This window comes from Entelurus aequoreus, linkage group LG04 (genome assembly GCF_033978785.1).
Source record: "Entelurus aequoreus isolate RoL-2023_Sb linkage group LG04, RoL_Eaeq_v1.1, whole genome shotgun sequence".
In the NCBI taxonomy this organism is placed as follows: domain Eukaryota; kingdom Metazoa; phylum Chordata; class Actinopteri; order Syngnathiformes; family Syngnathidae; genus Entelurus; species Entelurus aequoreus.
In genome coordinates this window covers 80,930,815-80,957,504 of record NC_084734.1, presented here as the reverse complement: position 1 = coordinate 80,957,504, position 26,690 = coordinate 80,930,815, and the positions used below count along the sequence as shown (strand labels likewise).

Genomic DNA, 26,690 nt, shown 5'->3' with positions numbered 1-26,690 from the left:
CAATTAAACGCTCAAAATGGCCAGAAAAAGAGAACTTTCATCTGAAACTCGACAGTCTATTCTTGTTCTTAGAAATGAAGGCTATTCCACAAAATTGTTTGGGTGACCCCAAACTTTTGAACAGTAGTGTATATATATATATATATATATATATATATATATATATATATATATACACATACATTTATATATACAGTATATAATTTGTATTCATTTATTTTGCCGTTTTTGTTCACACGTTAAAGGTGTTTTAATGAATATACATGCATGTTTAACATATAGATTCCTTTCTCTCATGAAGACAAGTATATAAGTTGGTGTATTACCTGATTCTGATGACTTGCATTGATTGGAATCAGACAGCAGTGCTGATAACGTCCACGTTTTCAAAAGGAGGAGAAAAAAAGTTCCTCCTTTCTGTCTAATACCACATGAAAGTGGTTGGTTTTTGGCATCTTATTTGTCCAGCTTCCATTTTCATTTTTATACACTTTACAAGAAATACATCTCACGTGACTTCAAACTAGACACCTCGTTGGCTGGTTTTGAGACAGGATCGATTGCTTCAGCCTTAAATTATCGGAAGTGAGTCTTGCATTTTGAAGCAGCAAATTTTTCGACACTGAATTTTTCAGCAGAATGTTTTTACACTGAACGTTTACACACTTAATTTGTTTTTTTTACGCTGAATTGTTATACACTGAATTGTATATTATCACATCAGTTACATAAATTGAGTGTATAAAAAAAGCTTTCGTAATAAAGACCTGCATAGGATTCGATTCTTGGGCGGGTAACGGTTCGATTCAGAATTGATTCTCAATTCGAAACAATTTTTGATTCAAAATCAATACTTTTTTTCATTAACATTGGGTTCCGGTTCTATAATTAACTACCGGTACATTGAAAATGATAAAACACCTCTAATACATTTCTATATTACTTAAAAGAAAACTGGTTTTGTTTAAGAAAACAATTTTAACCAAACATTTAATACAATCAAATACAAATAAGGCAAGATAAGAATCCAACACTTCTCTTTTCTAAAGTACATCTGTACATCAGATATGATCGTCTAATACAACAATAGGATTTATCTAATTGTGTGGAAAAAAAAAAAAAAAAAAAAAAAAATTTTTTTTAAATCGATTAAAAATTGTTACAAATAAGAAATGCGAGGAATTCCATTTTACAGGATTTATATATACCGTATTTTTCGGACTATAAGTCACAGTTTTTTTTCATAGTTTGGCCGGGGGTGCGACTTATACTCAGGAGCGACTTATGTGTGAAATTATTAACACATTACCGTAAAATATCAAATAATATTATTTAGCTCATTCACGTAAGAGACTAGACGTATAAGATTTCATGGGATTTAGCGATTAGGAGTGACAGATTGTTTGGTAAACGTATAGCATGTTCTATATGTTATAGTTATTTGAATGACTCTTAGGATAATATGTTACGTTAACATACCAGGCACGTTGTCAGTTGGTTATTTATGCCTCATATAACGTACACTTATTCAGCCTGTTGTTCACTATTCTTTATTTATTTTAAATTGCCTTTCAAATGTCTATTCTTGGTGTTGGGTTTTATCAAATAAATTTCCCCCCAAAAATGCGACTTATACTCCAGTGCGACTTATATATGTTTTTTCCCTTCTTTATTATGCATTTTCGGCCGGTGCGACTTATACTCCGGAGCGACTTATAGTCCGAAAAATACGGTACTTACAGTATAAACACTTTGTAGGACTCAACAAAAGACAAGACTGGCACATTCAACTTAATAGCAAAGACTGCTTTCTAGACCTCAGAAAAACTGAAATTAATGCATATTTGCTATGATTGAGATATCCGTCCATCCATTTTCTACTGTTTGTCCCTTTTGGGGTCGCGGGGGGTGCTGGAGCCTATCTCAGCTGCATTCGGGCGGAAGGCGGGGTACACCCTGGACAAGTCGCCACCTCATCGCAGGGCCAACACAGATAGACAGACAACATTCACACTCACATTTACACAATTTAGTGTTGCCAATCAACCTATCCCCAGGTGCTTGTTTTTGGAGGTGGGAGGAAGCCGGAGTACCCGGAGAGAACCCACGCAGTCACGGGGGGAACATGCAAACTCCACACCGAAAGATCCCAAGCCCGGGATTGAACCCAGGACTACTCAGGACCTTCGTATTGTGAGGCCCATGCACTAACCCCTGTGCCACCGTGTGTTGGATTTTATCAAATACATTTTCCCCCAAAAATGCGACTTATACATGTTTTTTTCATTCTTTATTATGCATTTTCGGCCGGTGCGACTTATACTCCGGAGCGACTTATACTCCGAAAAATACGGTACTTACAGTATAAACACTTTGTAGGACTCAACAAAAAAACAAGACTGGCACATTCAAATTCATGGCAAGGACTGCTTTCTAGACCTCAGAAAAACTGAAATTAATGCACACTTGCTATGATTGAGATATATTAAAATCAATTATTTTCAAAATTATAAATTAATTTAGAAAAGGGGTGAATGAATGAATCCAATTTTTTCTGCATATTGTACCAAAAATTGCTTGACACAAAATGTAACCAGGTTGCATGTTTAACTGAATCAGCATACTAGAAGATATTAATGTGTCAAATAAATTTCCCCAAAAAATGCGACTTATACTCCAGTGCGACTTATATATGTTTTTTTCCTTCTTTATTATGCATTTTCGGCCGGTGCGACTTATACTCCGGAGCGACTTATACTCCGAAAAATACGGTACTTACAGTATAAACACTTTGTAGGACTCAACAAAAGACAAGACTGGCACAAAATACGGTACAACATTTTGACAAGTCAGATAACAAAATAAACATAACATTGAACAAAAAGAGCCTTCATTCATGTTTACATTTTTCTAATTCTTATTACAGGTTTAATGTGTTTTTATTTATGATTATTATTTGAACACTAGTATGAATTCAAGTAACTGCATCCATGCTCCCACATCATGTTTTCTTTTTTTTTTTTAGTCTTCTTTAATTTTTTCATGAGTTCAGCGACATGAATATTGTTTTTCCTCAGTCTTTGTCCCTGTTTGGGTGCTTGGGACAGAGGAGGTGGTGCTGTTCTCTCGCTGGGTGGACTCCCTCTGCATTTTGTGTGCCTTTGTCTCTCTCTAGTGGCGGCAACACGTTATTGCAGCGGTGCACCAGCACTGGTTCCTTGCTAGGAAGGGTTTTTTTCAACAGCAGCTTCTGCAGCATCTGTTTGTCTGACCGCTCACGTCGGAAGTCGTCCTCATACACTTTGAGCTGCAATCCACAGGCAAAGAAAAAAAGTATCGAATTAAAAAAATACTATTTAAAATATAATTACATAGTAAGTCAATCATTTTTGCATTGCAGTCTGTTGAAAATAAAGAAACGCGCCAACCTACAAAGCAACTGATACTGTGGTCACAGTTGGAGTTGCCCCAAAACACATTTAAAGACTTTCAACATCTAGTGGCTAAAGTGAATAATACACTCCCCCAAATTGTCACGTTTCATGTGTCAGGTAAACCGATCAACATATGCTTTACTGGAAAATAAAATGAAGAACACATAAACAAAACATGTCTATTTGTACTAAAGCATATACATACAGAGGTGGGTAGAGTAGCCAGAAATTGTACTCAAGTAAGACTACTGTTACTTTAGAGCAGGGGTCACCAACGCGGTGCCCGCGGGCACCAGGTAGCCCGTTAGGACCAGATGAGTAGCCCGCTGGCCTGTTCTAAAAATAGCTCAAATAGCAGCACTTAAAGAGCTGCCTCTATTTTTTTAATTTTATTAATTTACTAGCAAGCTGGTCTCTCTTTGCCTGACATTTTTAATTCTAAGAGAGACAAAACTCAAATAGAATTTGAAAATCCAAGAAAATATTTTAAAGACTTGGTCTTCACTTGTTTAAATAAATTCTTTAATGTTTTACTTTGCTTCTTATAACTTTCAGAAAGACAATTTTAGAGAAAAAATAAAACCTTAAAAATTATTTTAGGATTTTTAAACACATATACCTTTTTACCTTTTAAATTCCTTCCTCTTCTTTCCTGACAATTTAAATCAATGTTCAGGTAAATTAATTTTTATTGTAAAGAATAATAAATACATTTTAATTTAATTCTTCATTTTAGCTTCTGTTTTTTCCACGAAGAATATTTGTAATATTTCTTCAAACTTATTATGATTAAAATTCAAAAAAATTATTCTGGCAAATCTAGAAAATCTGTAGAATCAAATTTAAATCTTATTTCAAAGTCTTTTGAATTTCTTTTAAAATTTTTGTTCTGGAAAATTTAGAAGAAATAATGATTTGTCTTTGTTTGGTCCAATTTGTTATATATTCTAACAAAGTGTAGATTGGATTTTAACCTTTTCAAAACATGTCATCAAAATTCTAAAATTAATCTTAATCAGGAAAAATTACTAATGATGTTCCATAAATTATTTTTTTTATTTTTTCAAAAAAGATTCGAATTAGCTAGTTTTTCTCTTCTTTTTTTCGGTTGAATTTTGAATATTAAAGAGTCGAAATTGAAGATAATCTATGTTTCCAAATTAATTGTCATTTTTTTCGTGTTTTCTCCTCTTTTAAACCGATTAATTAAGTGTAAATATCATTAATTATTAATAATAACATAGAGTTAAAGGTAAATTGAGCAAATTGGCTATTTCTGGCAATTTATTTAAGTGTGTATCAAACTGGTAGCCCTTCGCATTAATCAGTACCCAAGAAGTAGCTCTTGCTTTCAAAAAGGTTGGTGACCCCTGCTTTAGAGATTTATTACTCAAGTAAAAGTAAAGAGTAGTCACCCAAATATTTACTTGAGTAAAAGTAAAAAGTATGTTGTGAAAAAACTACTCAAGTACTGAGTAACTGATGACTAACCTGTTCGTTTAACGATGACGGCAACAAATGCACAAAAACATAACAATAGCAATGAGCAAATTCAGAGCCAGGAATATCTCGTAAACAACTAAAACAATAATATATATTAAATAATAATACATTAACATAAAAAAAAAAAAAGGCAAATTGAGCCACAATAACTTAACAGCACCATAGGCTCAGTAAGCAGAGATTACAAAGGAAAATAACAAGTTAGCCTTTATGCAAACCATAAACTGATAGGTGTGGGCTGCACCTGGGAACACACTGTGCACTTCTGATTGGTGTTTCTATGCATGCGTGTGTGTGTGTGTGTGTGTGTGTGTGTGTGTGTGTGTGTGTGTGTGTGTGTGTGTATGTGTCTTTGTCTGTCTCTCTATGAGGCTGCAGTGTGGTAATAAATGTCCCCACACGATGTACATTTGACAGTGATTCATAGCAGGGAAGCTAACATCAGCCTACGGTGACAGCCAAAATATCTACTAACGTTACTTACCGTGATGTGCATCCTCAAATTTGACGTTGAGTTCATGTAAGCTTAAGCTTGTTGCCGCTGAAACTTTATGTGCAGTTAATCACGTGACCGCCTGGCTCTGTTTGATTGGTGAAACGGAGTCAAACGTCACCAGTGACTGTATTTGATTGGTGAACTGCAGGCATGCGACAGATCCTACTTTGAAGGTCTGTCTGACAAACCAAAACAAACAAAGCGTGCATTAACAGATCGATAAAAATCTGTAGCGAGTAGCGAGCTGAATGTAGATAAATGGAGCGGAGTAAAAGTAGCGTTTCTTCTGTATAAATATACTCAAGTAAAAGTAAAAGTATGTTGCATTAAAACTACTCTTAGAAGTACAATTTATCCCAAAAGTTACTCAAATAGATGTAACGGAGTAAATGTAGCGCGTTACTACCCACCTCTGTATATATATATATATATATATATATATATATATATATATATATATATATATATATATATATATATATATATATATATGCATATTTTCACCAGTGCATAATGATGCTTAGTCAAATGACAGAAATGCAGCAACACGTCAACAACAACAGAGGTAGACTGTGGGAAGCTAATGATGTGCAGAGAAGTGCATAAACACGGACACGCTAACATTGCTGAGTGAACATGACAATCTTCTAATCGCCGGAACAAATAATGTCTCCACATAAGACTATTGGACTATATGTGGCAATTTCTCATTAGATACTGTTGATATGGGTTAATATTGGAAAACTCTTTAATGTTAAAGGGTAATAATGGTGTCCATGGACTAATGTACTTACAGTAACCACCCGTAAAAAGGAGGTGCTTCTTTGAGGGAAAATGTTTATTTCTCATAAATTGATATTGCACTATACTAACTTTTCTTATTGTAATAACTTCTGATATTCTGACAAAAAAAAAAAATGGTCTCATTTACATTGCAGAGTTGTTTTCTTAGTTTGTAGCTGTTGTTACTATAACAATGTAAAAGGTTAACATAGTCTGCTCCTCTTTCTTCAATTCAATTAAAAAAATGTTATTTGTCCCCGTGCAGTAATTACATATACATATACATATACATATACATATACATATACATATACATATACATATACATATACATATACATATACATATACATATACATATACACATACATATGCATACATATATTTCTCTCCCCGTCTCTATCTGCTTCCTTTTGTAATTCAAGTATTCATTACATTTCTGTATTGTTGCATTTGAAGCGATTGTAATGTTGATAATATAGAGGCAATTCTATTGTTATTCATTATCAATATTGTTATTTATTTAGGTATTTTTATTGCTCTATTTATAATGCAAACTAGTTTATTGTCATTTCTGTGTTATCAATATTTACTTCACTAAACTGTTCTTCTTTATCATTTTTGGTATCATATTTCTATATATCGTACATGCTGATGTTGTTCTGTTGTTGTTGTTGTTTTTCATTGTTGTTGTATTTCTCAGATTTATTCCCCTCTTGTCTTCTTTTTCTTCTTCTTTCCATCCCCTCCTGTTCCAGTCAGGCTGCGCCAAACATTAAATAAATACATTTAATATAGTCAAATACAAGTACTATAGGCATCTATCAACAATATTATTGGCCTGAGTGCAGGACATATTCAAAATTAAAATACACAGTTTGTACATGTTTGTTTTGTCCCTCTGTCTTATTAGCATATTTTCCATATACACGATAGTGCAGACCTGGGCATTCTGCGGCCCGCGGGCCGCATCCGGCCCTTTGTGCGTCCCTGTCCGGCCCGCGTGAGGCCAATTATAAATTACAAAATACATTTTAAAAAGTATCTATGTCGAGTGTGCAATACAATGGTGCTGCTTTTGTTTTGAAAATCGTTATTTGTATTACTTCCGTGTGGACGTATGCGTGTGCGTGATTGTGAGTGAATGTGAACAGCTGCAATCACAAATTACAAAATAAAGTTGAAAAAACATCTATGTTGTGCGCGCAATACAACTGTGCTACTTTTATTTTGAAAAGTATTATTTATGGGCGTATGTCCGTGTGTAACCTGCGAGTGAAGGTGCACATGCAGCGACAAGTGATGCACGGTTTACACCCAATACACTAAAAAGAGAAAAGTTGATGACGAATGGCATGTTTTCAACAAGACATGGACTGCCAAGCAACGTTCCCTCTAAGGTGCGTGCCTGCGCAATTGCGCACTGCTCAAGCGTCCGCTGCGCACAGCAAGTATATGCCGCGCACCAAATCAAATCCCATCTGAATTCTAAACAAAATAAACATATTTATTCTATGTAATTTTGCAATGCAACTTTGAGTGACAGTGACAACAAGCGGCCCTAACGGTGTTCGTCAACACCGTTCAATTGAACACCGTTCAATTATTGTAACGTCTATCGAGATGCTTCGAGGACAGGAATTATATCGATCACTTTATTGAGCAAAACTGTTTATATTCGGACATAACCACACCAAAAACATGAGTAAAACACTTCTATCTCGAAAAACTAGTCATTTTCTGCCGTACAAACCAGGCCAAAACCAACTTGTCATCTGTCACCAACACGCATAGCACTAAACCACTGGTGCGTTTAAGGCCACACAAAAATTCGGACAACTCAAACACCACACAAAGTTACACTATGACTCCTCAGTCATACGTGTGCTTATTTTACTGTCATTTATTATTCATGTTAATTTATTTATATTAGTCATGGAATGCTGTTACACACACTATGTTGAAGTATTATTATTATTATTAATTATTATTATTATTATTATTATTATTATTTATCTTACAGTATATATCAAAAATAATATTGAGCAAAATTTAATTGAAATATTGTCGATGTGGCCCTCCAGCAGTGCCCGGGTTGCTCATGCGGCCCCCGGTAAAAATTAATTGCCCATCCCTGCGATAGTGGGTCTAGACATCACTCCTGGTCAATGGTGTGTGAGTGAGTGACAGGAAGAAAAGCTCTGTCACACTTGAAATGTTGCAGGGGTTCTTCAGGGCCTTGGACCTGCTCAAATATTAAGACTGAATTAGTCATCTTACGCTTGTCAAATGATATGAAACCATGTGTTAATCACAAAGACTTTGGTTAAGGCTTAGGTCAGGCTAATTACAAAATTAATACTAATCAAATATACTGAAAAAGAAGGGAGTCTGAAAAACTGTTTAAATACATTTACACACAATTACGCACTGCAAAAATAAATGAATTCTAACTAAATTAATAACCAACAATAATGATAACATATACAGTACGTTTCTTAAATTAACTATCAATAGAATTTAAGTGCAAATAAAATAAAATGTTCACCACTTTAGTCATATTTTTCACGCTTAAGAAACTTCTCCATGACTTCAACCCCAGACTTCTTCTGTTTGTTATTGTCATTACTGCCACAAGTGGTGAAAAGGTGTATTACAACTGGGTACTGCTGAGGAACAGATATTTTAAACAATGGGCTCAAGCCCTATGTTTAAGAATCACTGCTGCAGACAACCTGTCTTTTAAAAAAAAAAAAAAAAGTTTCATATGTGAGTACAATTGAGAGAAATTGAAAGTAAAGAAAAAAGCCCCTCTCTCTTTTCGGTTGTTTTCCTGTTATGTAGGCTGTAGAACAGGAGTGTCAAACTCATTTTAGCTCAGGGGCCGCTTGGAGGAAAATCTGTGCCATACGCGGCCCGGACTATTAAAATCATGGCATTAAAGGCCTACTGAAAGCCACTACTACCGACAACGCAGTCTGATAGTTTATATATCAATGATGAAATTTTAACATTGCAACACATGCCAATACAACCGGGTTAGATTACTAAAGTGCAATTTTAAATTTCGTGCAAAATATCTTGCTGGAAACGTCTCGGTATGATGACGCCTGCGCGTGACGTCACAGAGTGTAGCGGACATTTTGGGACAGCATTGCGGCCAGCTATTAAGTCGTCTGTTTTCATCGCAAAATTCCACAGTATTCTGGACATCTGTGTTGGTGAATCTTATGCAATTTGTTTAATGAACAATGGAGACAGCAAAGAAGAAAGCTGTAGGTGGGAAGCGGTGTATTTCGGCCGGCTGCAGCAGCACAAACACGTAGCCGGTGTTTCATTGTTTACATTCCCGAAAGATGACAGTCAAGCTTTACCATTGGCCTGTGGAGAACTGGGACAACAGAGACTCTTACCAGGAGGACTTTGAGTTGGATACGCAGACGCGGTGCCGTGAGTACGCAACCAGAATGTTGCCATAAGCATTTTGTTTAATTTGTATGTGTAACGCAGTACGCAGCTGCGGCTTCCAAACATTTGATCGCTTGCCCGTACGTGCGTGCCGCTATGTGCATGTCACGTACGTAACTTTGGGGAAATATATGTGCTGTATGAACTTTGGGGAGGTGAACGGTACTTTGGGCTGTGGGATTGAGTGTGTTGATTTGTATTGGCGGGTTATATGGACGGGAGGGGGGAGGTGTTTGTTATGCGGGATTAATTTGTGGCATATTAAATATAAGCCTGGTTGTGTTGTGGCTAACAGAGTATATATATGTCTTGTGTTTATTTACTGTTTTAGTCATTCCCAGCTGAATATCAGGTCCCACCCGCCTCTCACAGCATCTTCCCTATCTGAATTGCTTCCACTGCCCTCTAATCCTTCACTCTCACTTTCCTCATCCACAAATCTTTCATCCTCGCTCAAATTAATGGGGAAATCGTCGCTTTCTCGGTCCGAATGGCTCTCGCTGCTGGTGGCCATGATTGTAAACAATGTGCAGATGTGAGGAGCTCCACAACCTGTGACGTCACGCTACTTCCGGTACAGGCAAGGCTTTTTTTTTATCAGCGACCAAAAGTTGCAAACTTTATCGTCGATGTTCTCTACTAAATCCTTTCAGCAAAAATATGGCAATGTCGCGAAATGATCAAGTATGACACATAGAATGGACCTGCTATCCCCGTTTAAATAAGAAAATCGCATTTCAGTAGGACTTTAAAACCAAAACTAAACACTAAAACGTCAGATTGTTTTCTTTGTCTTTGGCCAAAAATAGAAAAAAAATACATTCTGAAAATATTACAATACAAGTATAGATGAAAATACTGGCAGCGGTAAAGTTTAGATCCATGAAGGAAAGAAGAAAGTGAATGAATGTTTATAACTGAATATATTTACATATGCATCAAAATTTGTTTTCTTTTCTTTAATGAATTAACGTTTATGACAACCTTTTTCCAAAACACAATATAGAATGTGAGCTATAACAGGATAATGCATACATTTATCAATTGTTTTCAAAACGCTTACAAAAAAGTGGGACGCCGACAATTTACTGTGGGACCCCATTTTCATGACTTGATGGGGGTCCCTGGGACCCCATTTAGAAAATGATGGAGTATTGGTGCGTGCGAAACAGCAGCAGGCGGCCGTGGCCTGTGGGCCGGTTCTAATACTAATCAAGTATCATCCCGGGGGCCATAGATCATTCATTGACTTTGGACACCCCTGCTGTAGAACAATAACACCATACCTGCTCCTGCAGTAGCTCCACCTGTTGGCGCATCTCCTCCCTTTTCCTCCTCAGCCTGCGGTTGTCCTGCTGTGTGTGTTTGTGCTTGTTGTGCTCCGTCTGGTATTCCGTCTCGTAGATCTCGTTCTGCCGACATCATCATGACAGCGAGTCGATACCAATACAACGTATCAATACCTTCAATCTCATGCCAGAGCCTCGGCAGCGACCACTTGGTGGTGCGTTTGACCATTTAATTCTGAGCCCTCTCTCCATGACAACAGTTGACTGTCGAGCGGTTTTCACCACAAAAAAAATGATTTACATTCCGTGCTGAAATGTGAAGCTCACCTGACACCGCAGAGTCTCTAGCTGCTCTTTTAGATCCTGCACGTCTGGCCTGGAAGAGGCACTGCACTGCAATGATAAACAATAGCTACGTTACAGATAATCCAGAGACATAATAAAAGGGTCAAGGTACCTTTTGGTGCGTTCTGCCCTCCAATAGCCTGATATATGCTTGGTGCTCTTCATTCTTCTTCAACTCCAGCATGAGTGCCTGCTCGTAATAATCCTTGGCATTCTGCACCACGATACATGAAGACGAGCAATTCAGTGATCACATGTTTCTTCCATGCATCAACATACATGTTAGTGTGTGTGTTCTTGTATTTCTACCCTTCATGAGACACCAACAAGGAACGGTACCGTCCATATGGGGACCGGTGAACAAGTTAGGACCGAAATCATAGTCCCAATACGGAAAAACCATTGCATCTAATAGAGAATGTCTCATTTGCACCCCTGGTGGTGAAATCTATCAAAAATAGGGGGGTCCCATAAATGAGGTATTTTTCAAATTTACTGAGTGTCGGTTTTAAAAGTGTTCCCCCTCTGGTCAACATATGAAATAACAAGTGTGTGTAGAAATTGAATTGCTCCCCCTCTGGCCAACGTATGTAATAACAAGTGTGTGTGAGGAATTGAAATGCGCCCTCTTTGGCCAAAATTAATAAAAAACATAAAATAAATATGTATATAGGGACATATTGTAATAACTTGAAGTAAATAATTAAAATAAATACAAATAAAGATTTTCAACCAATTTCAAACAAAAAATATAAAACTATTATTAAATAAATATATATATATGAATACATTTTTTCACAATGTGTCGACTTTTTTCTTATATAACTGAGAACGATTACTCATATTCTTTCTGTTTCTGTAATATTGCAATATTTTCTTGTAAAATTATTACTTTTTTTTAATGTAAAATTACTACTTTTTAATGCAAAATAGTGACGTTTGTCATATAAAATTCAGACTTTTATCACAACATTGCCAATTTTTTTGTTGTTCTTGTAAAATAGTGACATTTTTGGGGTAAAATGATGACTTGTGTCATAATTTTGCCAAGTAAAATTTCGGATTATTATTATAATATTGGGAAAATTTTCTTATAAAATTGTGACTTTTGTCGAGTAAAATTACGACTCTTTTCATAAAGTTGCCAAAATGTTACGCTTTTCTTGTGAAATTGCGACTGTTATTGGGTAAAATTCCAACTTTTATCATAATATTGCACAAATGTTCAATTTGTCTTGTAAAATTTTGACTTGCGTTGAGTAAAATTACGACTTTTATTATAATACTGCCCAAATCCTAAGTTTTTCTTGTGAAGTTGTGACCTTTTTCTTGTGACATTCCAACTCATTTTTCACAACAAGCTTTTTAATATTTGCATAATCTGTATATATTATTAATGTTGTAAATACAAATCTTTATATATCTAGAAAGGGTGGTCCTAAAGAGGTAGGCATTTTTCAGAGGTCTCAAGAAGGTAAGAAACACAAGAGTGTGTAATAATCCTTGGCACTCTGCACCGTGATACATGAAATCAAGCAATTCACTAATTACATGTTTCTTCCATGCAGCAACGTGAATGTTAGTGTGTGTGTGCGTGTGTGAGTGTGTGTGTGTGTGTGTTCTTGTATTTCTACCCTTCTTGAGACATCAACAAGGAAAGGTACCGTCCATATGAGGACCGGTGAACAAGTTAGGACCGTAATCATGGTCCCAATACGGAAAAACCATTGCATCTAATAGAGAATGTCTCATTTGCACCCCTGGTGGTGAAATCTATCAAAATTAGGGGGGTCACATAAATGAGGGATTTTTCAAATTTACTAAGTGTCTGTTTTAAAAGTGTTCCCCCTCTGGTCAACATATGAAATAACAAGTGTGTGTAGAAATTGAATTGCTCCCCCTCTGGCCAACGTATGTAATAACAAGTGTGTGTGAGGAATTGAAATGCGCCCCCTTTGGCCCAAATTGATAAAAACATAAAATAAATATGTATATAGGGACATACTGTAATAACTTGAAGTAAATAATTAAAATATATACAAATAAAGATTTTCAACCAATTTCAAAGAAAAAATATAAAAATATAATTAAATAAATATATATATATAAATACATTTCCTCACAATGTGTCGACTTTTTTCTTATATAACTGAGAACGATTTCTCATATTCTTTCTGTTTCTGTAATATTGCAATATTTTCTTGTAAAATTATTACTTTTTTTAAATGTAAAATTACTACTTTTTAACGCAAAATGGTGACGTTTGTCATATAAAATTCCGACTTTTATCACAACATTGCCAATTTTTTTGTTGTTCTTGTAAAATAGTGACATTTTTGGGGTAAAATGATGACTTGTGTCATAATTTTGCCAAGTAAAAATTCGGATTATTATTATAATATTGGCAAAATTTTCTTATAAAATTGTGACTTTTGTCGAGTAAAATTACGACTCTTTTCATAAAGTTGCCAAAATGTTACGCTTTTCTTGTGAAATTGCGACTGTTATTGGGTAAAATTCCAACTTTTATCATAATATTGCACAAATGTTCAATTTGTCTTGTAAAATTTTGACTTGCGTTGAGTAAAATTACGACTTTTATTATAATACTGCCCAAATCCCAAGTTTTTCTTGTGAAGTTGTGACCTTTTTCTTGTGACATTCCAACTAATTTTTCACAACAAGCTTTTTAATATTTGCATAGTATGTATATATTATTAATGTTGTAAATACAAATCTTTATATATCTAGAAAGGGTGGTCCTAAAGAGGTAGGCATTTTTCAGAGGTCTCAAGAAGGTAAGAAACACAAGAGTGTGTAATAATCCTTGGCACTCTGCACCGTGATACATGAAATCAAGCAATTCACTAATTACATGTTTCTTCCATGCAGCAACGTGAATGTTAGTGTGTGTGTGTGTGTGTGTGTGTGTGTGTGTGTGTGTGTGTGTGTGTGTGTGTGTTCTTGTATTTCTACCCTTCATGAGACACCAACAAGGAAAAGTGCCGTCCATATGTATGCACAAGTTAGGACCGAAATCCATATGTATGCACAAGTTAGGACCGAAATCATGGTCCCAATACGGAAAAACCATTGCATCTAATAGAGAATGTCTCATTTGCACCCCTGGTGGTGAAATCTATCAAAAATAGGGGGGTCCCATAAATTAGGTATTTTTCAAATTTACTGAGTGTCGGTTTTAAAAGTGTTCCCCCTCTGGTCAACATATGAAATAACAAGTGTGTGTAGAAATTGAATTGCTCCCCCTCTGGCCAACGTATGTAATAACAAGTGTGTGTGAGGAATTGAAATGCGCCCCCTTTGGCCAAAATTAATAAAAAACATAAAATAAATATGTATATAGGGACATACTGTAATAACTTGAAGTAAATAATTAAAATATATACAAACAAAGATTTTCAACCAATTTCAAACAAAAAAATATAAAAATATTAGTAAATAAATATATACATATAAATCAATTTCCTCACAATAAGTCGACTTTTTTCTTACAAAATTGGGAACACTTTCTCATATCCTTTCTGTTTCTGTAATATTGCAATATTTTCTCGTAAAATTATTACTTTTTTTTAAATGTAAAATTATTACTTTTTAACGCAAAATGGTGACATTTGTCATATAAAATTCCGACTTTTATCACAACATTGCCAATTTTTTTGTTGTTCTTGTAAAATAGTGACATTTTTGGGGTAAAATGATGACTTGTGTCATAATTTTGCCAAGTAAAAATTCGGATTATTATTATAATATTGTGAACATTTTAAATTTTTCCTATAAAATTGTGACTTTTGTCGAGTAAAATTACGACTCTTTTCATAAAGTTGCCAAAATGTTACGCTTTTCCTGTGAAATTGCGACTGTTATTGGGTAAAATTCCAACTTTTATCATAATATTGCACAAATGTTCAATTTGTCTTGTAAAATTTTGACTTGCGTTGAGTTATTATAATTCTACCCAAATCCTAAATTTTTCTTGTGAAATTGTGACCTTTTTCTTGTGAAATTCCAACTCATTTTTCACAACAAGCTTTTTTATATTTGCATAGTATGTATATATTATTAATGTTGTAAATACACATCTTTATATATCTAGAAAGGGTGGTCCTAAAGAGGTAGGCATTTTTCAGAGGTCTCAAGAAGGTAAGAAACACAAGAGTGTGTAATAATCCTTGGCACTCTGCACCGTGATACATGAAGACAAGCAAGTCAGTGATTACATGTTTCTTCCATGCATCAACGTGCATGTTAGTGTGCGTGTGTGTGTGTGTGTGTGTATATGTGTGTGTTCTTGTATTTTTACCCTTCTTGAGACACCAACAAGGAAAAGTACCGTCCATATGAGGACCGGTGACCAAGTTAGGACCGTAATCATGGTCCCAATATGGAAAACCATTGCATCTAATAGAGAATGTCTCATTTGCACCCCTGGTGGTGAAATCCATAAAAATTAGGGTGGTCCCAAAAAGGAGGGATTTCTCAAATTGACTGTGTGTTGCTTTTAAAAGGGATCCCCTTCTGGTCAACATATGAAATAACAAGTGTTTGTAAACATTTGAAGTGCTCCCCCTCTGGCCAATGTATGTAATAACAAGTGTGTGTGAGAAATTGAAATAAGCCCCCTTTGGCCAAAATGAATAAAAAACATAAAATAAATATGTATAGAGGGACATACTGTAATAAGTTGAAGTAAATAATGAAGATTAAAAACATATTACAAACAAAAAATTCCCCAAAATTAACCAAAAGCAGTCTTTTTCACACAACGTGTCAACTTTGTTGTTATAAAATTGGGAACAATCTCTGATGTTCTTTCTGTTTCTGTAATATTGCAATATTTCGTGAAATTATTACTTCTTTTTTTTAATGTAAAATTATACTTTTTAACGCAAAATGGTGACATTTGTCATATAAAATTCCGACTTTTATCACAACATTGCCATTTTTTTTGTTGTTCTCGTGAAATAGTGACATTTTTGGGGTAAAATGATGACTTGTGTCATAATTTTGCCAAGTAAAAATGTGGATTATTATTATAATATCGGGAACATTTTTAAGTTTTCTTATAAAATTGTGACTTTTGTCGAGTCAAATTACGACTCTTTTCATAAAGTTGCCAAAATGTTACGCCTTTCTTGTGAAATTGCGACTGTTATTGAGTAAAATTCCAACTTTTATCATAATATTGCACAAATGTTCAGTTTGTCTTGTAAAATTTTGACTTGCTTTAAGTAAAATTACGACTTTTATTACAATACTGCCAAAATTTCAAGTTTTTCTTGTGAAATTGTGACCTTTTTCTTGTGAAATTCCAACTCATTTTTCACAACAAGCTTTTTTACATTTGCATAGTATGTATATATTATTAATGTTGTAAATACAAATCCTTGTATATCTAGAAAGGGTGGTCCTAAAGAGGTAGGCATTTTTCAGAGGTCTCAGGAAGGTAAGAAATACAAGAGTGTGTGTGTGTGTGTGTGTGTGTGTGTGTGCACCTGCTGGTTCTCTACTTTAAGCAGCAGTTTGCTGTTTAGCTCTTTCAGGCTGCTGTTTTCCAGCTCTAAACTCTCCATCCTGTGCTGCAGCCTCAGTGTGGTGCTGTGGTACGTCTGGTCCCACTCCTCATTCAGCTTCATCAGCTGCAACACAGCGTTTCCAACATTGATATCAGCATGGGGTGGTGAATAATCTTAGACATTAAACATATACTTCTATGTATAACATACAGTATCTCAGAGAGGTGAGTCATGTCAAAAGGCAATACTGCAGAAATTGAACCTGTACACTCGGGATGTCCTGATCAACATTTTTGGCCTGCGGTTCCGTCCAATTTGTAGGCCTCGAAAGCGATCCCATACTTTGACAATAGATTATAGAACTTACATTTTTTTTATAGTGAGAAACTAAAGTAAACATAATAACACATTTTTATGGCGCTTCTTGAATTTAGAATTGTGAATCAGATGTAATGGTTTTGCAGTGTTAAATGCTACACGCAGGCCCGGCCCTAACCAATCTGGCGCCCTAGGCAAAATTTTAGGTGGCGCCCCCCCCCCCACATCGGCAGTGAAGTGTATATACTCACAAGAAACCGAATAGCTTTGTCTTTGACCTTTTTTTTTACTCAAAGAAAGCAAATTAACAATCAGAATAGTTAACAAGATAAAAAAAAATATGAATAAATAAATGAATACAAAAAAATAAAAAATGAATATATGAAATACAATATTTTTTACATACATAAACACAAAATAAAACGTGTCAACAAGTTGCATAAAATAAATTAAAAATACAATATAAATAAGGCACTGCACAAAACAAGATATCAAACCAGTATGACTTTAACAACTATATTATAAAAAAAGGGGATCCTACAGAGTTCTCTATTTGTGCTTTTTAATATTGCATTAACTAGAATGACTTACAAATTACTGTACACCAGGGAGTACTGTAATTACCTAACGTTACATTATTATTTTCCATAACAATTTAGCCCCCTCCACAATATTAACCCGACGTTAAAACAGAACTAGCTATTTATTGATTAGCAATTGCCGAATCATGTAACATTAGCTTAATGCTAATAAGCCAGGTTACTATCACATTCTGTAACAGACAAATAATTTCATGTAGGCTAACGTTACCTACCTGCTACCTCTGTCTTTTTCTCGTTTGTCCTCCTCTTCTTTTCTCTTTTTTCTTCCCTGGGCACCTGACAGTTTTGGCCGTTTTGACATCTTGTGTTGATTGTTTTGATGTGGTGACGTCCAAAAAGAGACATGATACGGGAAGGGAGGGGACGCACCGTGCCGGGGGAAGGGGGGGAGGGGGGCGTAATGTTGTAACAAATAATATTTCTATTAAATAGGCTTTACTTTGCATTTTAATTAACGTGGGATTATTTTTTGTATTTAGAAAAATTAGTACCAACTTTCTTTTTTTCTTTTTTTTCTCCAACATTTGTGGCACTGGCGTGGCGCCCCCTGATGGACGGCGCCCTTAGCATCTGCCTATACGGCCTATGCCACGGGCCGGCCCTGGCTACACGCAATTGTTTTACGACAAAATAAAGTGGCCACTGCTCAATAACTACAGCCGTCCCTTGTTAATCACTCTTAATTGGTCCCTGACATGACTGCGATGAATTAATGTCCGCCAAGTAGGAATCATTAATTATAAATCAAATATTTTTTATAATTAGAGCATAAAAAACTCTGTATTACCTTCTAGATGTTTCTTCAACATTATGAGAGCTCTCTAGACATGAAATAACACCCTTAAATCACCTTTACCCTCTTTTAATCCAATATAGTAATGCTAGTAATTTGCTGAGCTAATGAGTGGCCACAATACTGAACAGTGCGCTCTGATTGGTTTGGCCGCTTCCAGTGGACTAAACTGCTGTATTTCTGAGAATTTATATATATTTTTAATTCAGCCATTTCTATGCTTGAAAATGCTTAAATTAGGGCAAAGATATTGGAGATGATGCTTTAAAACAGAACATATATGCAATGTGGTATAGCCGCAATTTTTGGAGTGCGATGTATAGCGAGGGCCGACTGTAAATAAAAGCAAAGACTTTATTGGGTCCCATTTAAATAATTTTGGTCAGCCAAATCATAACAGACACACACTCGTGTCACATGACGACGAGGGAGTCGGAGACAGAGGGACGCTTCAAGCTGACGACTAAAATAAGCCAACACGAAACCCACAATAATGCGTGTCCTTGGCCATGTTTAGACAAATGTATGTGTTTAGAAAAAACAACTCCCAAAACCTTAGTTTTTAGTTATTTACTCTTTAAACCAAAATCATAGCTGCTCTCTTCATCTAAGACGTCCAACACAAATTTAAGAACACTCATTAAGGTGAGTTATTTTCATGAAAAGTTTTACTGCACACAACCATTACCATACTTGCCAACCTTGAGACCTCCGATACCGGGAGGTGGGGGGGTGGGGGGCGTGTTCAGGGGTGGGGCGGGGGGCGTGATTGGGGGCGTGGTTAATAGGGGAGTAGTATATTTACAGCTAGAATTCACCAACTCAAGTATTTCATATATATATATATATATATATATATATATATATATATAATATATATATATATATATATATATATATATATATATATATATATATATATATATATATATATATGAAGTACTTGACTTTCAGTGAATTCTAGCTATATATATTTTTATTTTATTATGCATATAAATAAAATAAATACTTGAATTTCAGTGTTCCGGAGGCTATCCAGTAGATGGCAGTATTGTCCTGTTTAACTTCTCCGTTCATGAATGAGTATATCATTTCGGCCACCGTGTTCAATGGAGAAGTCTGTTCTACAAAATGTACAGGCAACATAATTACATACCCCTTCCCCTTCGAACTGTCCTGGATGAACTGAAATTCTTGTTTCCATTTGTTTTGGAACTTGCAAGCGTATTTCTTCATCTTGCTCGTCGACGGCGTCGCCATGTCTGTAACTTCCTCGTTCGTCTGCTTCGTCTCCTTGTTGTGTGCACAGTTGTGCACTCTACTCTCTAAAAGCCCTAGATGTTATGACGTCATTGGGCAGGCAAGCTGTTTATACTGTGGGAAAGCGGACGTGAGAACAGACTGTCCCCACTCAAGTCCGCATTGAGCTGGAGGGGGCGTGGCCTCCAGCTCCAGCTGAATACCGGGAGTTTGTCGGGAAAACATTTCTGCCGGGAGGTTATCGGGAGAGGCGCTGAATACCGGGAGTCTCCTGGTAAAACCGGGAGGGTTGGCAAGTATGACCATTAGCAACTGTTCCCAAACCACACACAAGTTATTGTGTAGAGAAAACAAATCACATTATAGGGGTGGGCCAAAGAAAAGGCAAACCTAAATAAATACATACAGTGGGATGCGGGGACCCCTAGAGGTAGTTGTAGGGTGTCCCCAGCTAAATGACAGATAGTTAATAGTAATGGACCTTTATTATGTCCATTTGTACACTCTCAGGTACATTAATATTGATATTATACATGTGGGCGCATAGATAAATGGGGGTCGGTAGCTTAATGCATGTCATCCTACGGGTCATATATACATATGTACATATACATATATATATATATATATATATATATATATATATATATATATATATATATATATATATATATATATATATATATATATATATATATATATATATATATATATATATATATATATATATACCATATTTTTCGGACTATAAGTCACAGTTTTTTTTCATAGTTTGGCCGGGGGTGCGACTTATACTCAGGAGCGACTTATGTGTGAAATTATTAACACATTACCGTAAAATATCAAATAATATTATTTAGCTCATTCACATAAGAGACTAGACGTATAAGATTTTATGGGATTTAGCGATAAGGAGTGACAGATTGTTTGGTAAACGTATAGCATGTTCTATATGTTGTAGTTATTTGAATGACTCTTACCATAATATGTTACGTTAACATACCAGGCACGTTCTCAGTTGGTTATTTATGCCTCATATAACGTACACTTATTCAGCCTGTTGTTCACTATTCTTTATTTATTTTAAATTGCCTTTCAAATGTCTTGGTGTTGGGTTTTATCAAATAAATTCCCCCAAAAAATATATATGTATATATATCTATCTATCTATATATATATATATATATATATATATATATATATATATATATATATATATATATATATATATATATATATATATATATATATATTAACTCTGTACATCTTGTATGTTGTATACATTTGATTTAAATTAAAACAGACTGTTTTACTCAACAAATACTCTGAATGTTGAGGCTACCTCTCACTAGCAAACGTGCTGCTGCTTCTTGCTGTCTTAATGGGTGCTGTCATTATGAAATATTATCCATTACAACTACATAAAAGGATGACACAATGTCATCCATTATAACCACAGCCCCTCTGTGACGTCACCCTTCACTGCAACCCAGCAGCAGCAGTTCTGGTTCGCAAAGACTTGTTTTAATATTGAGGTTTTATTATTGTTTATGGAAAAGAAAATGTCCCTAGTAAGTGTACAAAGTGTGTTTCATTATACATCCATTTTCATTTACCTATTTTTTATTATTGAATATTTTATTTTCAGTTTCTGCAATTTGGTGCCCCCGCCAACAGAGGGCAGCATGCCTGGGTCGCAGGAATAGGTTGTACTTAGAGATGTCCGATAATATCGGTCTGCCGATATTATCGGCCGTTAAATGCGTTAAAATGTAATATCGGAAATTATCGGTATCGGTTTTTATTATCAGTATCGTTTTTTTAATTTTTTTTAAATTAAATCCACATAAAAAACACAAGATACACTTACAATTAGTGCACCAACCCACCCCATTTACACTCATTCACACAAAAGGGTTGTTTCTTTCTGTTATTAATATTCTGGTTCCTACATTATATATCAATATATATCAATACAGTCTGCAAGGGATACAGTCCGTAAGCACACATGATTGTGCGTGCTGCTGGTCCACTAATAATACTAACCTTTAACAGTAAATTTTACAAACTTTCATTAATTACTAGTTTCTATGTAACTGTTTTTATATTGTTTTACTTTCTTTTTTATTCAAGAAAATGTTTTTAATTTATTTATCTTATTTTATTTGATTCATTTTTTTAAAAAGTACCTTATCTTCACCATACCTGGTTGTCCAAATTAGGCATAATAATGTGTTAATTCCACGACTGTATATATCGGTTGATATCGGTATCGGTTGATATCGGTATCGGTAATTAAAGAGTTGGACAATAACGGCATATCGGATATCGGCAAAAAGCCATTATCGGACATCCCTAGTTGTTTGTTCCACCACCAGTGTGTTTAATCGTTGTGAGTCCGCTGACTCGAGTCAGGGAAGCGATTCATCTTAATAAATCAGCCGTGTTGCCTGTGAGTCTGTTAAGTAGCTGTGTGCGGGGCCAGCCCCAGACTTTGTGTGGCCCTAAATAAGATTTAGTTTCTGGTCTTTAATTTTACTTTTTAAAACATTTTCTTATTAGATTCCTGGTTTATTAAACACCTAAACGTAACGTCGCCGCCCCACATACACACACTCAGCATGTCTGCATGCACGTTTGTTTTTACATTTTTGAGTCAACTTAGTTGAAACAAGCTTTTAAAACACATAGGGCCTGATTTACTAAAGGTTTGCGTGTACTAAAACATGTGCAAACTTAAAGGCCTACTGAAAGCCACTACTACCGACCACGCAGTCTGATAGTTTATATATCAATGATGAAATCTTAACATTGCAACACATGCCAATACGGCCGGGTTAACTTATAAAGTGACATTTAAAATTTCCCGGGAAATATCCGGCTGAAACGTCGCGGTATGATGACGTATGCGCGTGACGAAGTCAGAGTAACGGAAGTTATGGTACCCCGTAGAATCCTATACAAAAAGCTCTGTTTTCATTTCATAATTCCACAGTATTCTGGACATCTTTTGCAATTTGTTTAATGAACAATGAAGGCTGCAAAGAAGACAGTTGTAGGTGGGATCGGTGTATTAGCGGCGGACTACAGCAACACAACCAGGAGGACTTTGTTGGAGAGCAGACGCGCTAGCCGCCGACCTCACCTTGACTTCCTACGTCTCCGGGCCGCCAAACGCATCGGGTGATGTCCTTCGTCCTTCTGCCGATCGCTGGAACGCAGGTGAGCACGGGTGTTGATGAGCAGATGAGGGTTGGCTGGCGTAGGTGGAGAGCTAATGTTTTTAGCATAGCTCTGTGCGGTCCGGTTGCTAAGTTGCTAAGTTAGCTTCAATGGCGTCGTTAGCACAGCATTGTTAACCTTCGCCAGCCTGGAAAGCATTAACCGTGTATTTACATGTCCACGGTTTAATAGTATTGTTGATTTTCTATCTATCCTTCCAGTCAGGGGTTTATTTTTTTTGTTTCTATATGCAGTTAAAGCACGATGCTATCACGTTAGCTCGTAGCTAAAGCATTTCGCCGATGTATTGTCGTGGAGATAAAAGGCACTGAATGTCCATTTCGCGTTCTCGACTCTCATTTTCAAGAGGATATAGTATCCCAGGTGGTTTAAAATACAAATCCGTGATCTACAATAGAAAAAGGAGAGAGTGTGGAATCCAATGAGCCAGCTTGTACCTAAGTTACGGTCAGAGCGAAAAAAGATACGTCCATCACTGCCTCTCAAGTCCTTCACTGTAACGTTCCTCATCTACGAATCTTTCATCCTCGCTCAAATTAATGGGGTAATCGTCACTTTCTCGGTCCGAATCTCTCTCGCTCCATTGTAAACAACGGGGAATTGTGAGGAATACTAGCTCCTGTGACGTCACGCTACTTCCGGTACAGGCAAGGCTTTTTTTTTTATCAGCGAGCAAAAGTTGCGAACTTTATCGTCGATTTTCTCTACTAAATACTTTCAGCAAAAATATGGCAATATCGCGAAATGATCAAGTATGACACATAGAATGGATCTGCTATTCCCGTTTAAATAAAACAAAATCATTTCAGTAGGCCTTTAATAGCGCACGCAAAGCTGATCCACTACACGTCTGTTCAGTGAGCAGAATAAGGCTTTTTTTGTCTTTATTATTATGCAAAATATATGCTGATCCTCAGAACGCCCACCAGGAGGAGAAAATGCAAATACAAATATTTAGCACGCGCAATGTGATTTACTGAATTAGAAAGTGATTGCGGCAGTAAATTAGCGTCTTTATGTCTGAAAAGTATGTGCAAAGTGATCGGTGTTGGCGCGGCAAAGTGTCAGACCTTGGACGGAGAAGAATCCTCCGTCCTACGTGTGTCTGTGTAACATATGGACTGACATAAACAAAAAAAATATTAAAGATATCGTTTATTCAGCAACCTCCTTTTATAATTCTATACTGCATGCTGGGTGACTTAAAAGGATGATTTAAAAAAATTCAATTGACGCATTTTGGTGTCCTTTGTCCTGTAAAATATAAATAATAAATGAATAAATCAAAAACACAGTACAGGCCACAAGTTTGCACACACCTTCTCATTCAATGCTTTTCTTTATTTTCATGACTATTTACATTGTAGATTGTCACTGAAGGCATGAATGAACTATGAATGAACACATGTGGAGTTATGTACTTAATAAAAAAAAGGCGAACTAACTGAAAACATGTTTTATATTCTAGTTTCTTCAAAATTGCCACCCTTTCCTCTGATTACTGCTTTGCACACTCTTGGCATTCTCTCGATGAGCTTCAAGAGGTAGTCACCTCAAATGGTGGTCACTTCACAGGTGTGCCTTATCAGGGTTGATTAGTGGAATGTCTTGCTTTATCAATGGGGTTGGGACCATCAGTTGTGTTGTGAATGGGAAGGTGCGTCTAAACTTTTGGCATGTACTGTACATATATATATATACCGTATTTTTCGGAGTATAAGTGGCAAAGGCCGAAAATGCATAATAAAGAAGGGAAAAAACATATATAAGTCGCACTGGAGTGTAAGTCGCATTTTTGGGGGAAATGTATTTGATAAAACCCAACACCAAGAATAGACATTTGAAAAGCAATTTAAAATAAATAAAGAATAGTGAACAACAGGCTGAATAAGTGTACGTTATATGAGGCATAAATAACCAACTGAGAAGGTGCCTGGTATGTTAACGTAACATATTATGGTAAGAGTCATTCAAATAACTATAACATATAGAACATGCTATACGTTTACCAAACAATCTGTCACTCCTAATCGCTAAATCCCATGAAATCTTATACGTCTAGTCTCTTACGTGAATGAGCTAAATAATATTATTTGATATTTTATGCTAATGTGTTAATAATTTCACACATAAGTCGCTCCTGAGTATAAGTCGCACCCCCGGCCAAACTATGAAAAAAACTGCGACTTATAGTCCGAAAAATACGGTATATATATATATATATATATATATATATATATATATATATATATGGCCAAGGACACACATTATTGTGGGTTTCCTGCACGTCATCTTCATCACTAAAGGACAAATCTAATCCGCGGGAGAGAATCCCTCTGCCATTATCAAGTGTTTTTTTGTGTTTATTTTAGTCGTCAGCTTGAAGCGTCCCTCTGTCTCCGACTCCCTCGTCGTCATGTGACACGAGTGTGTGTCTGTTATGATTTGGCCGACCAAAATTATTTAAATTGGACCCAATAAAGTCTTTGCTTTTATTTACAGTCGGCCCTCGCTATACATCGCACTCCAAAAATTGCGGCTAGACCACATTGCATATATTTTCTGTTTTAAAGCATCATCTACAATATCTTTGTCCTAACTTAAGCATTTTCAAGCATAGAAATGGCTAAATTAATAAAAAAAAATATATATATATATATATATACACTACCGTTCAAAAGTTTGGGGTCACATTGAAATGTCCTTATTTTTCAATGAAGATAACTTTAAACTAGTCTTAACTTTAAAGAAATACACTCTATACATTGCTAATGTGGTAAATGACTATTCTAGCTGCAAATGTCTGGTTTTTGGTGCAATATCTACACAGGTGTATAGAGGCCCATTTCCAGCAACTATCACTCCAGTGTTCTAATGGTACAATGTGTATGCTCATTGGCTCAGAAGGCTAATTGATGATTAGAAAACCCTTGCGCAATCATGTTCACACATCTGAAAACAGTTTAGCTCGTTACAGAAGCTACAAAACGGACCTTCCTTTGAGCAGGTCGAGTTTCTGGAGCATCACATTTGTGGGGTCAATTAAACGCTCAAAAAAAGAGAATTTTCATCTGAAATCTCGACAGTCTATTCTTGTTCTTAGAAATGAAAGCTATTCCACAAAATTGTTTGGGTGACCCCAAACTTTTGAACGGTAGTGTATATATATATATATATATATATATATATGTGTGTGTGTGTGTGTGTGTGTGTGTGTGAAGATGAGGTGGATCACCTTAATTCAATGCATACGACCTCATTACTGAAATGCGAAATTTGACGGCAAAATTAGGTTTATCTGAACTTGTATGACGTGCACGATTTGATAGCTGACAGATTAACATTTTTTTTGTCAAAGGCCATGAAAATGTGGCCTCACCCGTGGTTGTGGCCGTGAACAAGCGCAGCGTTTATGCGACAGGCGGACACAGTGGCAGTGTGTACTTACTGTAGCGCAGTGGTCCCCAACCAGTGACCGATTGGTACCGGGCCGCACAAGAATTAAAAAAAATAAATAAAATAAAAATAAAAATTATGAAATCAACATAAAAAACACAATATATACATTCTATATCAATATAGATCAATACAGCCTGCAGGGATACAGTCCGTAAGCACACATG

At 35.8% G+C, this 26,690-nt stretch overlaps 1 protein-coding gene across 1 annotated transcript in view; it reads right to left on the bottom strand.

The window, feature by feature from the left end:
* Positions 1-2,316: 2,316 nt before the first annotated feature.
* Positions 2,317-26,690, bottom strand: part of si:ch211-153b23.7 (TNFAIP3-interacting protein 3) — a 41,255-nt gene continuing 16,881 nt past the window's right edge. The window contains exons 3-7 of the mRNA XM_062043782.1: positions 16,831-16,974; positions 11,430-11,531; positions 11,300-11,365; positions 10,970-11,095; positions 2,317-3,307 (exon numbers count right to left, since the gene is read on the bottom strand). Of these exons, the coding sequence (XP_061899766.1) occupies positions 3,074-3,307; positions 10,970-11,095; positions 11,300-11,365; positions 11,430-11,531; positions 16,831-16,974 (672 nt within the window). The 3' untranslated portion in view covers positions 2,317-3,073. The remainder of the gene's footprint in view (positions 3,308-10,969; positions 11,096-11,299; positions 11,366-11,429; positions 11,532-16,830; positions 16,975-26,690) is intronic.